Genomic DNA, 18473 nt, shown 5'->3' with positions numbered 1-18473 from the left:
ATAATGGCATTGTGCTTCTGCTCAGGCCACAAAATTGCAGGAGGAACCGAGCAAAGAAGGAAGAGAAATTTTATTATTGCATTGGAAAAAAGAGACAATTTATAAAGTCCTCCCTTACTCTAAAAAGAAGCTTATTACTTAAACCTAAAGTGTATATATTAGCATCCATGCACTGGTCACTGTCCCTCTGCAACACCTGGCAGGGGTTAAGCTCTAGAACTTCGTTCTTATGGGTCAAGAAAGGAACAAGACACAGTTTCACTCTGATCAGTGAGTTGTAATGTGCACTGACAGCACTACTTGCTATGCAGATAAATTCACAATATTTTTTTCATATACTTGAAAACAAATAGGTAGGGATACAAACAGATGTTATTTCACAGAAGGCTCAGAGAACAAAGCACATCAAAAGAAAAATTTCAAAAAAAAAGTTGCTTAAAAATGTACATCTTTCCTTCTGCTTCATCTGGGGAGAAAAATTCTCTTCCAAACTTTGATTCATAAATTAAAGGCTGCCTTCCTCTTGTAAATGCAATCAACATGATGAAGATGATATAAAAAGTAGCTATAGCTAAATAGGTCTCCCATGAACATGTGATCCTTCTTCTAATCAACAGGTCAGAATCATGATGATAACAGGTTATCAGGCAAGGAACTACAGAGATCGAAAAGTCACATTAAAGTATTTGCACTTGTTAAGAAACAAACTCCCCAAAAAGCACCCAGAAAAAGCTCCAAATCAAACACTTTGCCAATATTTGGCATACTGATACTCTCTGTATTAGCACATGAAGAGGACAGTGTGTTATGTCTCTAAATAAAAGAACATCTTTTGTTCTTGAGACGCTAATTTTAAAAAAGTGCTACATTGGGTATGTGTCATATAGCCTTGAAATAAATATTTCTTCATATTTATAATAAACTTTTCCACTTGTAAAAATTCCAAAGACCTTAACACACTGAAGCATAGTATTAGCTTTACTGGAATGTTAACAATAACAGTGTTAAATTATGAGAAAATAACTAAAAAAAAAATTGTATTTATTTAAATAAGATTTTGGCTAGGGAAAAAGTCTAATATTTATAAGATTATTCTATAAACAAGTTTTTAATGAAATAGTTTCAATTTAGTTCTGCAGCTTTTTATACCTTAATTTTTTCACTGGTTGGCTGACCTGAAAAGTGACTTAATGATAACAGTGAATCTCACATCAGATAGTGTAAATCTGCAATATCAACCCATCTAACAACTGATGAGGGAAGAAAAAACAGATCAGCTCCTCATTCAGCAAACCTCAATTACACTGCCACAAGCAACACTTACAACCAGACCTTCAGTAACATACCCAGACTTACCCCAGTACCAAAGCATTCATGAGCAGGAAACACATCAGAAAGACTAGGAAAATAAATGAAGTTCTTTTTTTCCCCTCAATAAATGAAAAACTCAAAATTAAAATAATTTTCAGACTCCTTCATTCATCAAAAGTGCTTAGTCTTTACTTTAGCCACATTTTTCCCACATGCTACTGCCTCTCACTTTATGACCACACTATTCAGATAGACCACTCTAGTTCAGAGCAATCCTTTAAAACTTTTAAATACACCACTGAAGATCCACATGCAAGTGTGGAGTCTAATTAGATCCCAAGGTATCCATAATTTATGTGCCAAAATAATTACAAAAACATGTTAGAAGCAGAGAAGCATTAAGTTCTTGATTTGCATTTACTCTGTTTTAACTATTACTTCACTGTCTTAAATACCAGCAGGGATACAGAAAAATGTATTTTATTTTGTTCTAGAAAATGTGATCTATGACACAACTGGGGAAACTGAAAACTGTCTTTTGAAAGCCAAGTCCTAAGCTGCAGTTTTAAAGGTGCTGTGTTTTGATAGGGAACAATACTCTTTATCTGTGGGAAGTGTCATTTATATGTTTCTGTTCTGTGTTTCACCGTAGAAGGAAAAAACAGAATCACAGAGTCAAAAAATGGTTTGGGTTGAGGGGACATCGAAGACCATCCAGCTCCACTCCCCCTGTGACAAGCAGGGACATCTTTCACAAGACCAGGTTGTCCAACGCCCTGTTCAACTTGGCCTTGAACAATTCCAGGGATGAGGCACCCACAACTTCTCAGGAGAAACTGTGCCAGTGTCTCACCACTCTCACAGGGAAGAATTTCTTCCAGTCTAAATCCAAACTAAACCTATCCTGATTTAGTTTGAAGGCATTCCCCCTTGTCCTGTCATGGAGCTCAGGGCAACCTGGTCTAGGGAAGGTGTCCCTGCCCATGCAGGGGGGTTGGAATTGATCTTTAATATCCCTTCCAACCCAAATCATTATGTGATTCGATGATCTCAAATGAACTACAATATGACATGGTAAAGTTTATTTTGGCTCAAACAAAAGAATACCTTAAACTAATGAGAATTAAACTGTAGGTCTTACTAAGCAGGCAAATATCTGTCCTCAAACTGCTGGACTTGCAAAAATCTGAACACACATACAGGTCCCATTGCATTTCTTGAACCTGAACAGATTTACCAAAGCTGTACTGACATCATTTAGTACAAAAGTGTACCAGAAGAATTACACAGTAAACCACAGCCAACTATGATAACTTTAAGATAATGCAGGTGCTTTGCAGAATTTGGAAAATACAGTTATAAAACACTGACATAGCCTTTCTGATGTCATCAACAAGCTGTAAAAACAATCTGATGCATATGCTCCAAGACACAAAGGATCTGGCTTTAGGTGATCAAAATCCAAACCACTCTGGAACAGAGTAATTCATGGAAGATAATTTGCAGTGTTAAACTGTTACCAAACGTGTAGCCTTAGTCACTATGGTCCTTTAAAAACAACACTTGTCTTCAACAGCAGGGAAAAGGTGACAAATCTCTAGAGAAACTCCCAAAATAACAAGAGAGAAATTCATGCAAAACTAAAATAACCCATGGCCCCCACTGCTGAACTGTTACAGTTTGTCTAAAACATGCCAGGAGCTGAACGAAAGTACCAACCTAAAGCACATGCAAGTGTCTTCTTGATGAGACATATGTCAGTACTCCTCTAGTCTTTCACTAGCACATTCTGTGCCAGAGTTCTCTAAGAGACAGCCACCCATAAAAAAAGTAGAGACGTTATTTTGGAAGAATACTTCCTGCAGTACTTCCTTCCTCAGCTGCAGGACAAAAGCAACTACAGGAAAAAACCCGCGGTAAGATAAAATCAGAAGCCACACCAAAGAGCAGCCAGGTAGTCACTCCCAAGCTGCAGTGAAGGGAGAGGAGGGGAAGCCAAGTGCCTTGTGTGAGCTAAAGAACCATAAAAAATTCAAGAGTTGGGAGAGGAACTTCCGAATTCCAGAGCTGCTCATTCAGTTTCACGTTACAAAGCTTGTCCTTGAAAAATAGGCAAATACAGAGGACTTTGCCCAGAAATGGTATAAATTATGATAAATGATATTCTCTTAATGCGTTTTCCCCTGGCTTTAAGAATTAGTAGCTCTTCCAATAAAGAAAAAGGAAGAAGGGAGGTTTTACAGCATCAAGGAATTGCAAATCCTGCACTCTAGAAAAAAAAGGCATCACTCCATGCTCTGTTCCTCTAGGTTGAGACATATATGAAGCCAACACCATCCCTACATGTGGGTTTCTGTCATCTAAACCATTTATCACAGTTATTGTCCACAAAAACTAAAACCAGATGAAAAATTGTTACGGCTAAATGGGCACAATCCTCCACAGTTTATGAAGTTTACAGTATATTAGGATGTTGTTGTTCACTTTTACACACATGGAACAACAAAAGGAAGTCTCATTTTAGCCAAATTGGTTTTCAACTTAAAGCAGCACAAATAAAATACACACATACCACTAACATGGAAAAGTTTCAAGAAGACGAGAAGTGTATTGAGGCTGAGGGGTGAAGATATACAAAATATGGACAAACCCTTTTAGAAGATGTATAAACCTTTTAAATGTTCCCCAACTTTCCCCTCAATTTATTTCTTTCTGGTCTAGCCAGAATCGAGTCTGGAGCAAAGAATTATAAACAGTGGATGAAAAGGGGTGAGTGAGACATTTAATATGCAAGCCTTGTAACAATGTCCCAACTTGGAAGCATCTACTAACAGCCTGATCCTCTGGTGACAGAATTCAAGGGAAGCTGCCTTAAAAAAAAAATAATCAAGGCTGTGTTACCATGTGAAAAGGGCTGACAGGAGAGAGGAGTGTCAAAACAGCAGATCACTTTGAGCCTGGAACAAGGCAAGACACTCTTGATTAGCCTCTCTGCAAGGCAACAAGTCCTCCAGTTCTCAGCAGGGACAACATGCCAAACACTGCCTGCAGAAACCCAGCAGGAGCTGCAAACAGCTGCCTTGTAGAGAGAGGAGACACTGCCCTGATTAACTAACTAAAAAAAAAAAGGATGGGTGGGAGAAGACTACAGTGATTTTTCAGCTGTCTGGCTGCAAGAGTCTTGGTCCTGAAGAAACACTTGAGTATTATCGGAAAAAAAAACATAAAAGCTGTGAAGTAGATAAATATGTAAATAGCTATAGAGAATTTCAAAGCGAACAGAAATCCACATTTTATAAAATAGAAACAGAGTAATAGAGAATTTTGCAATGACTGCTTTAGACTTTTCATTACTACCATGTTTCTCCTATTCAGTCTTTAAGCAGATAGGAACCTCCTTCTTGGTTTCCATCAACACCGTTTTCTTTGCCTTTGGTGTCCTTGACAAACCCTCCCAGATTTGGAAACTGCTTTCTACATCTTATCAGAAAAGAAAGCTGGCTGGGAAAGTTACCATTGCATTCCTTTCTTGTGCACAGTTTGTTCAAAAGTAGTTCAAACACAATAGCGATTTCCTTAAACTCACTCTTTGAATTGAGCTACTTACATATTGGGGGAAAAAAAAGCAGCTCACCTTATTTGGGACTCTGTAGCATACAGAGGAGTTATGGCTAGACAGTGTAAGGCAGACAAGTAGTAAGCTTTAGAGAAACAGCAATCTACTCAATATATGTAAAATAAACATGAAAATTACAAAGCAGTATTTAAAAGATACCTGAAAATATTTCAGAAACCACTCTTGTTAAAGTTGAGCAGATGCAAGCCTTAAAGGCCTATACATTTAAAATGGTAATGCCAGTAAGTTCACATTTCCAAATATAAAAAAGCAGCATGGTTAAAAAAGCATAAGACTGAAGCCAGAAATACAAGAGAAAGCTGAAAACTCTGCTCGTCCACATTTTTTTTTTCCAGAAAAATCTGATTTCTGTTCAATCAGTTTCCTTTACTTAGTTTATCTTACTAAGTCTCCATTTCATATCATCTTTGCATCTTATCCCAAATATTTCCAGAAACACCTTATCAACAAAAGTCTATCTTCATAAAGCTAACAACATGACAGCTTTCTTTACTGTGGTGATCTTTATATACTGAGCAAAACACTTATGAATTATAAGAAAATTCAGTTAAGTTTTGGATCAAACAAATCACTGGAGCTTTTCTCTTCCCTATTTATATTTTGAGGAGTTCTTTTCTTCCAAAACTTGAAACAAAATTACTCCAAAACCTCATGAAACTGGGGGAAGGAACTGCCATTTCTGGGTGTTGAGGCTCTTTACTTTACATACTGTACAAGTTCCATGGATAATTAGGTGAATTATTAAGAGAGAAAAGCACTGGCACTATGCTTATCACTGGGATCACCAGTTCTTCCTTATGACCCTTTAAACTTGGAAAGGAGTTCTGGGAAAATCCATGACTGCCCTGCTGAGATAAGCAAGACAAGCAGTGAGATGAAGTGAGGCACCTACACCACCCGTGAGGGCAGAGCACATCTACTACCACAAACCTGACTGCATATTCCAGCTTTTCTTTGTCTGTTGCCATAAACCAACACGACACACAGGACTTCAAACACCTCACACCTACAGAGTATGTGCACTCATGAATAGTAAAGAACAGCAAACCCAAGGCTTTGAAAGAAAGTCAAAGAACCCGCCTCTGTCTAGACACAAATACATGAAATGAGCTGGTCAGATGTCTTTGCCAGGCCTTCAAAATGAGTGAATCAAAAGAAAGAACTGAAGAAGAAAGATATGCTAAGCAGGGTATTTTGTGAGACATTCACAGATACTGAGATCTCCACAGTGTTGTACTTCAGTAAATAAGGGCCAGGAAGAAAACCCAAATGAATTAACATACATACTTTGGAACAGGTCAATGAAACATGTCCACACAAGCTTTACTAATGCAGTCACAAGTTCAGTGAAGCCAAATGGACATCTCAACTGGTAAACAGAGTAATAAGAAACACTGTCATATCCAGTTAAAACAGATCTGCAAACAATAGGCAGCCTAACTAATGAGAAACATGAATGTAGCTTACAAATTAAAGAGACCTTCAAGGTAAGAACAGCCCAAAAAAATGCTTGCTCTCTGCAAATCAAAATGCCTAAACCAACGCACTATACTATCAAAAGTTTGTAACACTTCAAAAATTCATTTTTACATGAACAGAAGGAAAAGAATATGTACTTTCCCAGCTAAGGAAAGATGTCAATGCTGCAGACCACATCATAAACCAGTCCCTCATGCCAGAAGGACTTCCAAGAAGACAGAAATCCCCAACTAAGCAAACAACAACAAAACCCAAAGCAAATTTGGTGGCAAATAGAGGAAATAGCATACAGCTTGGTTTTATTTAAATTATTTTTCTGGGTGCCCTGAGCACATACTTGCATCTGCATTGCCAGTAGTATTCAGAACATCTAAACAGATCTTTTCTTTTAAAATGCAGTAACATCACACTAGAAAGAAGCTCAAATGCAAAGATGCTGTAAACACAAAAACATACATTAAATTTATTATTACATCTTTCATTCAAAGTTTTTTAAAAATCTCTCACACAAAGAAAATATCTTCCCTTGAGATTTTCTACTATCACATAGGATAACCAGCACCTTATACTTTATTCTGCCTTCTTTCTTAGAGACAAGTTAAAAAGTAATGGAAAAATTATTACCAAGCACTACAGCCTGGACACAAGCAAGTAGAGAATTACTTGGGCTCCAAACCAATTCTACACAAACTCTTTGAGCAACCCCTATATATCTGCTCTGTGGTCAGGAACAGCGAACTACAGAAGAGTTTATTCCTTATTTTTTGGAAAAAAAAATAAAAAGCAAACGATTCCCTGGTGTGATCGTGGGATAACGAAATCCCATTCCATCTAGCTATTCCTCACAGTTGTGCCTTTACTCTGCTCTCCCTGGGGACATCACAAGAAGGATAAAAGAGAATAACCAAATCGGTCTCATTCTTCACTAGCTGACTGCTGTACCACACAAAGAAAGTTTCTCAATGGCTCCAGCAAAGGTTGAAGAGAAAATATGCAGAATAGCAGCTGATTTGAAGTTCTCTGCTCTCTCTGCATTGCACTGAAACCTGTGCAACAGGGGTACCTAAAAATTACTTGCAGAATTCGAAAAGCTCGGTAGCGAAGCTACAGCACAGCACGTGAAAGGACAGGGACAAAATGGAAACTGCAACACCAGAGGGACGTGCCATTCTTCAAAAACTCTTAGTTAAATACATCCATTAAAAACATCTATGCAAAACTTAAGAGGTACTGATGAGTTAACGGTGAGGCACCTTCACCCCGGGGCACAGGGGAGGAGGAAGGTACCGCACAGAAAGAAATGAAACTGAAATAACAAAAACACGACGAAATTCAACAGAGCAAAGCACAGACCTGAACCCTTCAAATAGGACTTCTGTTAGAAATCAGAATATTACAATGAAAATGACTGTTGATGGAAATGAGCTGATGACAAAATGACTCCAAGCCACCGTCATCAGCCAAAAAACAAGGGGACAAAGACTTTTCAGGGGTGAGATAAAAGAATAAGTACTCAATTTTGGATGTTCTTTCAATTCTTATTGTAGTCTTTTATATATAGACACACAGATACAAATATTTTAACATTTGCAAGCTCATCTGGAGCTTAATATTGTCAGGTTCATTCATTCTGAATAGTCTTTTATTTTGAAAGCAGAAACACAGAAATCAATTAAATTCAAAACAAAGCATCAATTCAGTATGAGAAGAATTAGAAGGTTCAAGGAAAGCTGAATCTATGTATCTAACACTGATTTAAAGCAGTTTTTTAGCCCACACAATGGAGAATATCTATTAGCATCTTCTGCAGAATTTTTTTGTCCTAATATAATGCATGAAAAATAAGAATACTCAAGTAAAAAAAGGCCTAAACATGATCACGGGAAAAACAGTAAAAATGACACAGATCTGTTGATAGCATGGCTGACTTAACATAAAAAATAATAAAATTATTAAAACCCCCATCATACGTGATTAAATATGATAAAAAAAATATGGCTACATGTGGTAAAAACAATGTGAAATATGTCTTCAACATTTCAAAATGCTATCAGAATGGGACACCAGAAGGAGTCCACCCTTTTCAAAGGTACCTACTTATCCAAAGACATTACCATTTCAAACTAAAAGATTAAATATTTACATAGGTATTTCTATCAGTATTTAAAGTACCTATTTAACATTTTGTGGAAGAAACTAACCTATATTTCTATACTAACCTGCTTTTTTGAAATTGGTATGAAAGTAATTGAGAAATTTATTACATTTGAGTCACATAGTTAATATAAACTGGCAACACGAATATTTCCTCTGCCTAGCAGAGTGTTTCCTAATTTGAACTCTATTTTGATTTTGTCTCTAATTTGTTTTTGGTCAGTCTGGTACTTCTTACACTCTAGTTACCTCAAAACTAATTAACAACATACTCCGTGCAACTCCCTAAGCCTTTTTAATAAATTGCAACGGCAGATTTTATCACAAAGACCTGCACGAAGAAACCTTATTACAAATGTGTATTTTTTTCACAGGCTCGAGCATTCAAGTGCTGTTACTCACTTCTGTGCTCCCTGAGACAACAGCTTTGTCCACGTTCACCGATAGCTGCTCTTCAGTCTGGCAGACTCCCAATGACCACTCCGCACAGCGGTGATGAGCCCAGCAGTGACCTAATGCAGCAGGGAAGAGAAAGAGCTTGGGTTGTACTTCCTCTAAGTATGGAACTCAGTCCCAGCAGTAAACACTCACCAGACAGAGCAGAGAGTCTCTTCCTCCTTTTTTCCTGTTGTGACATTCAGTGCCTACGTTATCGCACGCTGAATATATTGCAGTTACTATCAGTCACTAAATATTCTGCTGTTTGCTTTTATACATAACACACCTGTATATCTGTTTCTAATTTTCTAAATTTCATATAACCACAGTTATATAATCCCACAGTGTGGGATTCCATGACTTTATGATTCTACATTCAATGCTTGTGTGACACACACACAGAGTTACATTTGATCTTATATTTCACCGTAGATAACATTTGCCTATGTTTGTACTCTTAACTTAGGACTCCCAAGGACTGGGTACAGATCTGTATGTTCATGTAGAACATGCTCATGTGATGCTTTAGAATTCTTGCACAAAATGTTTAAAAGCTCAAAATACAGCATGAACAGAAGCACCACATAAATGACTGAGAAACCTGTGTCAATATAACAAATGTTATAGAGATAAAACTAGAAATGTTTACCTACGCAACAGAAAAATTTAGAATTCAGAGAATTCAACAGGTATCTCTTAAAAGAAGTTCCTAATTTAATTCTGGGAAGCACAGTGTAAATGATGCATACTTCCAGAGGAACTCTGTGACAGCTTTATAAAGGATTAATAATGATGCTTTACATTAGCTATTGAAATTATGTGTTTGGTCAACTTAATCATTCAAACCACAACAACAACAAAATCCCAAAAAATCTCTGTACAGGCTTGGGAAGAGTCATCTACAAATAACAGCAACTTTAAAAATGTAGATTGATAACCCCCCCACCCCCCCACACACACTGTGGTGTAACCATTTAAACAAAACCATTAATTTTTTTTCTTTTAATTAAACTTTGAAATAAGTTTTCACACTCACAAAAGAGTGACATTTATATCATCACACAAATATCTTTACATCTTTTGAGGCTGTGAGTGGACTACTGTCATCAAAGCATTTGGACATAGCAGCTTTCTGAGAAAGTAACTCATAACTGAGTTAATAGAAAAGTTCCATTAAAATGAAAGAGCAGATGACAAACCAGAGATTTTTCTGACAGGAAACCTGCAGATTCTGGAAACACACAAGTGTTTTATGCTGCTATTGCTCTAGCAAGGCTGCTCTTTTAAATCCACTGTTTCCAGCAGGAGATTAGGTAAAGTAAGGATTAAGACTTTTGAGAATCATATAAAGTTGTGCCTCATTGCTTTTCCTTTTCTACCCAAAACAGAATTGTGCTACTGAAGGTATTAATACCTGAACACCAGTTCAGGAGTAGATTACAAATATTTCCCCAGACAAAGCTGAGGATTCTGTCCAGTACTTGGAGAGGAGTCTATACAAAACCACCACCTAACATGGGAAAAAGCTACCAAAGCACCACCAAACACTTGACAAACACAGAGCACAGAAAATCAACAGCTGTAAAACTTCACTCACTGTCATTAAAGCTACTGTACTACTACTGGAGAGGGAAAGAAAGCAGGATAACAACAGATCTTACCTGTTGGCTCAAATAAGGCTTGAACATCAATGTCATCTGGTAAGCCAACTAAACTGAGTTCATCCCAGACTTTGACAACCTGATCGTCAGAAGCAGTTTGGGTGCTTACACTTGTACATGACGCTATACTCGATCGAGATCTGTATCAGGGAGCAGAAAAACACACTTAGAAGCGACCACATTCTTTGTTCAATTAGCCAGACACTTGTAAATGATCCAAAAGTCAGGGCAAGAGAGTAAAAATTTTTCCCAACATGATAAAATATAAATCAACATGTACAAAAGTCTTTCTTTCTCAGACTTTAGCCGAACATTTTCCTCATTAAGAGTTTTCAGTTAAAACTGCTATTCAGTAAACAAGCCTGTGCTCTTCCAATGCTTCAGGACACACGTGCTTCTTTTTTAATTCTGCTCAGTATTAAACTTGCCCAAAACTCAGAATGGACACTTAGGTAACAGCAATCAGTCTGTGTTACTCTGGGGAGGAAGGGGTGCAGAAGGAAGAAAAGAGTGGTGCAAGTGGCAACCACAGGCTGCAGCTTTCATAAGCCCTTCTCCCTGCAATAGCTGGCCCAGGGTACAGCACTGACAGTATCTCAAAGGAGACTGACAGAGGTGAGGGGTTTATAGAAAATACAGCAACTACAGGGGGAAAGTAGAAAAGAGACCAGGACTCACAAAGCTGTTTGGAAATAAACATCTTTATACAATGCCATCAAGATGTTAAAAAAGAGGGGCAGAGAGCAGAATTAAAAAATGCAGTGATATAAAGATTACTGTATTGTGCTGACATGGAAGGGTCTACCTTACAACCTTATTAATTTCTTCCCCAAATTCTAATCTCAACAGAAAACAATTTATACAACTCAAATTAGCCCATTAAAAAACAAACAAACAAACAAAACAAAACCAGAAGTGGTTAACTCCACCCTTATTTGCTGCAGGCCAAAAGCTATCTTAGACATCTAAGGATGTGCATTAGGCTTACTGATAAGAGACCTGATCACTGATGCTTCAACAATCAGTAGGAAAGGTGGTGCTGCATTTTCTATTAACGTTCTTTGAACTTCCCTACTCTTCCTATTAATAACTCAAGTGTATGCTTTTGCCAATAGATACAGTAAGCACTGGAATAACTGTGATAACTTTGCCTTCCTGAAACCATGTATGCCTTACTTCACCAATTACATTCATAAATACATGAAAAACACCCTTAGTTTATGGGGAAAAGAGTAACAACTTCTCTTGCACCACCCAAGAAACCGTAAAAGTTTTCCACTCTTACATGGTATCTTCACGACCTGTATCATGACAAAAGCTGAACATCAAAAAAACCCACTCCAAAACCTATTAATTCTGACACTAATTCTGACACTATCAACATTAAGACTCTCCTTAACAAAGCATTACATGAACCCATTGTGTTTGACAAAGCTGGTTCCTGAACACTGCTCATGTCCAGTGGAATCACAGAATGGTTTGGGTTGGAAGGGATCCAGTTCCAACCCTCCTGCCATGGGCAGGGACACCTTCCACTAGACCAGGTTGCTCAGAGCCTCATCCAACCTGGCCTTGAACACTTCCAGGGATGAGGTACCCACAGCTTCTCTGGGTAACCTGTTCCAGCACCTCATCACCCTCATAGTGGAGCCTCCCCTGACATTAAACTGCTACTCACAACACCAGAGTTTAAAGAGTCTTTAAGAAAAACTACATCCCAACCGACAAGGCATTTTTCTGGGTAAAAAGCTTTCTCACAAGGTCAAACCCATCCATTTACAGAACATCCCAATTTACTCTGCTATCTCACCCTGAACAGAATCACTTTCCAACCCAGCCTGATCTTTTGTACGTAGCCTCTTTTGTAAATTGCATTTCATATACTTGCAGAATACAGTAACTGCCTGAGGGGAGCAGGTTCCCTCTATTAGCTTTAAGAAAACCCATTTTTCTACATCGGCATTACACAACGTGCACTCTTACCCCCCTGACATGATGACACAAACGCACACCGTGCACCTGAGAAACATCAGTGAGCACGAAACACCCCGGACAGCCTCTCTGGCAGCCAGTGGTGCCCGGGCACTGAGCGCTGGCACATGACAGGCTGAGTTTGGCAGAGCCGCCGCCTCTCTCATTGTTTCCCTCCCCCGGCCGGGCCCGCGCCCGCAGCCAACCCCCGGACCCGGCGCGGACCTCCCGCAGCTCGGCATCCACGCCCCGCATCACCGCATCCCACCCCTGCTCCGCCCACGGCCCCGCATCACGGCTCCGCATCCCCGCCCCGCCTTCAACCCCACATCACCGTACAGCATCTCCACACTCAACCCCGCACTACCCGCGGCTCCGCATCCCCGCCCCGCCCTCAACCCCACATCACCGTACAGCATCTCCGCACTCAACCCCGCACCACCCGCGGCTCCGCATCACCGCCCCACATCCACCGCTCGGCACCACCGCACAGCCCTTAACCCTGCACTGCCTCGCACAGCCTCACCGCCCTCAGCCCCGCATCACCCGCCGCCTCGCATCATAGCCCCACATCACCTCACCGCCCTCAACCCGCACCCACAGCCCATTCCCACAGCCCATTCCCGGCCTCTGGCACAGATTGCCTGCCGCCCCACATCACCTCACCGCCCTCAGACCCGCACTGCCCGGGGCCCTGCATCACACCACTGCCCTCAGCCCCGCACGGCCCACAGCTACTGTCCCATCCCACGTTCAGCAGCAGCCACTGCACGAACTGCCCCTGCCCGCAAACACCACACGAGCCAAAGACCACGGTGACTGACGGGACCCCCGCGTGAGAACAGACGTGCGAGCACGGCTCTGATGGGTCACATCCAAACGCCATCACTGGACACACCGTGCATTGCACAAACCCTAGTTTTGGAGCTGGGGATGCCCCCAACATCCCTCAGAGAGGCCTCAGGGCGCTGCCCCTGTGATGGCCAAACGCATCCAGCTGGGAGAGCTGCCAGCAAACCCCACTCCTGGAGGGCAAGAAGCACTGCTGTGTGCCTACAACAGCATCCACACCAGTGCCAGCGCCAGCTCTGGAGGGCAAGGGGGAAAGTGTTGACTAGATGGGCAAAGGCTTCTCATTACTCCAGTCCACACAACGCATGAAGTGTCAAAAGTCCATCGTCTTCTACCCTCACATATACTTTTACTTCCACCTCACAAGCAGATCTGTGCTTTGCAGCAACTATGTCTCTTTTCTGCATTCTTCCAGACTGAAGATTCTCACTCGGGGGAAGAAACCAACCCGTTTTTAAAAAGCAGAAGAGCTATTGCTATGGTGGTTGTTGTGGGGTTCTGCTTTTGGTTAGGTTTTTGTACGTGTTGCTTTTTCCTTCAAAAAATTTGTTAATAACCCACATTTTCACAAATACAAGTTATGTGCTTCTTGCAAATACAGGATCAGTAAAGATGCTTCCTGGACTTCGTGCAAAACAAAACCAGTGAATGTTTATTGTACAATGGACTTACTTCTTCTGTCCTCTCTGTTTGCGCGGCACTGAGTTCTGCCTTGGAGTTCTCTCACAAGCTCCATCGGTGCTGTCGCTGGCTTCACTCTTATTTAAAGGCTGGTTTTTCCATGGAATAACATACCCAGGAGTTGGACTGAATTGTTTTAAGTCTCCTTGTCCTAATGAGCTCCGTTCTCCACAGTAACAAAAGGCGCAGAGTTGTTCGCTGTAAAAGGGAAGATCATTACTTCTTTTTTTGGGGAAAACCACCAGAGGATACACCACCAAAGAGTAATTTTCACTCCAATTTAACCCTTTATAACAAAACAATAAAAGCTCCCAAGTGCTGTCAGAATTCAATATTTAGAAACACTATTTCCGGCTAATTTACAGTTACATTAAAAGAACTTTTTTTTTGTTCACAAAACTGTATAATTAACAAAACAACCAAAAAAATCCCCACTTATTCAAATGGTTAAAATAATTTCAAAAATTCTGTGTCTCTAAACACATGTTTGCTAAAAAGCATCAGAACGTTACAGGACATACAAAATATTACTACACATACACCTTTCTGTAAGCACATACAGCTTATATGTAACACAGTGTGCAAATACCAAAAGGTATTTCATAAAACATGGAGAAAAAAATGGAATAATGAGAAAATCACAGCAATAGCTACAGTCACACATACCAGGGCATAAAACATACAAAAATCCAAACATCTTCGTTTACTTTAATATTTAAAAACAAAATTATGTCTAGAAGTTTTACTAGAGGAATTTTATATTTACAGAACTGTGACCGCTGCAATGCCGTGTGCCATTTGCAATTATGTTTTAACATGCATAACATAGCGACAGGATTGAAATGACAGCTCTGACAGCACTCCTTGTGTCACATCATATGGAAGCTACTGAAAAATATTTCTATAATAAACAGATCCACAAACTTAAAATGTGAACTTCTGCAAGCAATGCAGTTTGCATTAAAGGAAGGCCATTTAACACATTTTTTTTTTTTAGTGCTTAAATGAGCAATTCTGTTTTCTTCGTATTTATGCCCCAAAGACCGCAAAAAGATGCCTCAGGGAATCAGGCACTTGGATAGAGGCTTGGTTATGCCTGGATTCCATTTAAATAGATTTCAGTGCATCTCCAAGGTGGCACATTTGGATTTGGGACACTCTGTGCTGCGTGAGTGAGAGGAGGGAAGTAAAGTGGGAGGAAGAGAAAACCTTAAGGCTGAACTCCTGTATAATATTTACTAAATTCTAGGGGGAAAAATAAAGAGTGCTTTTCAGCCTGGAGAGACAGGAACAGCAACAGAAAAAGGTGAAAGTGGAAAAGGAAAGAAAAAGATCAGAACAGAAACCCCTGAGAATCCAGCAAAAGCCCCTGAGATTTGGTTTAACATAATCTGAGATGGATCTTTTTGCTCTCCCCATAGGCAACACTAGGAAAAAAAAAAAGAAAGAAAATAAAGAAAATACAAGTGGGTATGTAAATGCCTTTGAACTGCTCTTCTATTACAGTCAGATGCTAAGGAAGGAAGCAGCATATCACAAGCCCAAAATGAAGCCCAGAATGAAGCCAAATACTTTTACTAATGGTCTATAGGTAGGATTGCACTTTCCCCGACACAGATGGACCTTTGGGGACATGCAGGTTGGTGGGCAGGTAAAACAAGTCTCATTCATGGTACCCAAATCATACCCTCGCACAGTACTGTGAGGAAACATTTGTCCTCATCCCGTGGCCTCAGTCGCACATCCCTCCCTGATCTGCCTGAACACACGACCAGCGTGAGCCAGCACAACCCCCGGAGCTGATGGCAAATGTCTGACACGCTCCAGAAATCTTTAGAAAGAGGCACCCGAAGATAAAAAAAAAAATGCAAAGAAAATAGAGATAAAGACAGCGTAAGAACAGTGAAAAATGAATAGTTACAGCTAACCAGTACATATGTCTATTTTATAGCTGGCTTTCAGAGTGATAGAGCAACAAATACACTATTATTTGTCTGTCAGTGACTATAACCACTAGACTGCCAGTGAAACCTGATCTGGCCTCACAGGCAGAGTTCCTAAGCAGGGAAAGCAAAGCTATTTATGCTGGTTGAAACTAAAGAGACTTGTGAGGAGACTTAAGAGATTTAAACAAGCAGCACCATGGTATATAAATTACACTAGTTACAAACACAAGATTATCCACAGTGGAATAAATAATTATTCATACATCCTGTTAGGACAGACTATCACTGCTCATTAAAAGACTTGAGGATAATTACAAACAAATAAACAAAGCTCGTTAAAGAGGAGTCGTAGCAAGTATGCAATAATGTTAAGGTTTATAGAAGAGAAATATGAAACAGTAACTAAGAAAAAAAAATATACTAACTTTTCAAGTGGTATTATTTGAAAAGGCATACAGGAGTAAAGATGATATTTCTGGAGCCTGTAAGGCAGCTCCGGCACCACAACTTCCAGCAGTAGCTTTTCTGCAGCAGAGTGGAGTGAAACAACAGGAGCAGAGACTTTCACAGCTACTCTGCAGCGTGGTGCGGGCAGCTGTGAAGCTGTCAAGAATCATATGGTTTGTGCTACGGCTCCTGCTCCAGCAAAGCTGGGGACTGCAGCTGAAGCAAGTGCTCGAGTGCTCACCACGGGGAGGGTGCTGGGGGAACCCTTCGCTAAGGACTTGTGAACACACGGATACAGAAGGTAAGGACAGGAGCAGCAGAACATTCCCTGCCCACTGCCAAGAGACCCTGGGGCTGAGACAGAGGGAAGGGATTATAAAAGGGGGGGGGAAAAGGTTTCACGCTTTTCAGGAAGGGTAAGCAGAAGGGCTGCCAGTGGCAGTGAACTCCCTCCCAGGATCTGGATGCTAGAGAGACCCTCTGCAGGAAAGCCACATTCCTCTGCCTCCCAACACGCCACGTGGCTGGCTTGCCACGCAGTACAAAGTGGACAGTTCCATCACGTTAGCCTTTTAAGTTTAAGTGCTCAGTAAATATTTTAAGTTATGTCTGTATGGGCAGAAGGTAGAGATTTTTTCCTATCAGCTGAGGATTGCAGAAAGTACTTACAAATCTACTTTCCATATGTCAATATGCAATTAGAGGATCTAAATCTGTGATGCAAGAAGAGCTCTCATACTGAAGATAGCGAAATTGAGATACTGGCAACTCTTAAGATCAAACCCTAGATCTGTTATCATAATTAGCATATTTTAAGAACAGGATAATTCAAAATGGGATAAAAAGCAAGAGACGATGTGTCACAAATCTTTTTATAAGCTACTAAGAAAAAAAAAAAGAAGCAGCTCACCAGTACACCATTTAAGATATATCTTAGGTGCTCCAACCCAAAATGTAAGTTCATCACTATTTGTAACTTTGACTTAATTTCTAATTTTTCCCACAAATGCTACTTTTTTAATATAGGTTTAAAGTTGCAGAGGTGGTTTATTACCAGGAGGTGCTTATGTGCCTCACCTCATCCCAAAGGATTTCACAGATGCACACAAATTTTAATACATAACACTGAAGAAAAATTATGTTCAGAACGGACCAGACATAGTGGGTTATGAGGATGCAGTAAGAGGCAAAAAGGCTAATAATGTCTGAAGTTAATGTCTGTTCCTATCAAGCCATGTGAGGAGATCTCGTTTGAAGGATGCCCTTTCTAACCAGAAACACGTCAATCTCAGTATCCCTTCTTTTGCAGCCATTTTCTTCTACAAATTCTTATTTCATTGGGTTGTCTTGGTCAGAGCCTCTTCTTCACACAGAATTTACTAAAGCCCCTGACAAGAATCTAAAGTGCTACAATCCTCCCCTGTCCACCTCCTGACAAAGGAAAACAAAATGCCCTGCAGCCAGTTAATCCTGGAGGAAGGGAGAACAGTCACTATTTCCTCTACTTGACCAATGACATACAGTCATCAGGACTCATCCTAAAACACACTTTCCAGTTGAAGGGAGTTCATTTCAACACATGCAGTATTGGGCAACTAGTTGCACAATATTAAATTACAACCAGAGGAGAAGAAACATCATCTAGTTTGCTTGCAAATATTCAGTCAGAAAATTAAGGTAAAACCGAGAGTCCCCCAAACTTTTTTTTTTTAACAGAATTAAGGCTGAGCATTGGGATTATCAACACTTAAAACACATCAAGTTCCCCTATAATATGACTTCCAAGAGTAAGCAGAAGCCCCTCCTGGATCCTTCTGAGTTGGGAAATGGCACTGGGGTATCCTGTGGCAGCCAAGGCTCCTTGATAACAAGCAGATGTGCAGAATGGCTAAGCAA

The 18473-nt window shown here is 40.1% G+C and overlaps 1 protein-coding gene across 10 annotated transcripts in view; it reads right to left on the bottom strand.

The window, feature by feature from the left end:
- Positions 1 to 18473, bottom strand: part of KMT2C (lysine methyltransferase 2C) — a 191381-nt gene that overhangs the window by 101288 nt on the left and 71620 nt on the right. For all 10 annotated transcript variants that reach the window (XM_051768259.1, XM_051768260.1, XM_051768261.1 and 7 more), the window contains 3 exons: positions 14176 to 14382; positions 10681 to 10820; positions 8984 to 9093 (listed from right to left, as the gene is read on the bottom strand). In XM_051768259.1, coding sequence (XP_051624219.1) covers positions 8984 to 9093; positions 10681 to 10820; positions 14176 to 14382 — 457 coding nt within the window. The remainder of the gene's footprint in view (positions 1 to 8983; positions 9094 to 10680; positions 10821 to 14175; positions 14383 to 18473) is intronic.

Source organism: Manacus candei, unplaced genomic scaffold (assembly GCF_025592945.1).
Source record: "Manacus candei isolate 608988 ecotype Guabito, Panama unplaced genomic scaffold, ASM2559294v1 h1tg000094l, whole genome shotgun sequence".
In the NCBI taxonomy this organism is placed as follows: Eukaryota; Metazoa; Chordata; class Aves; order Passeriformes; family Pipridae; genus Manacus; species Manacus candei.
The sequence above is the reverse complement of the archived record's forward strand: the minus strand, read 5'-3'. Positions and strand labels throughout refer to the sequence as shown.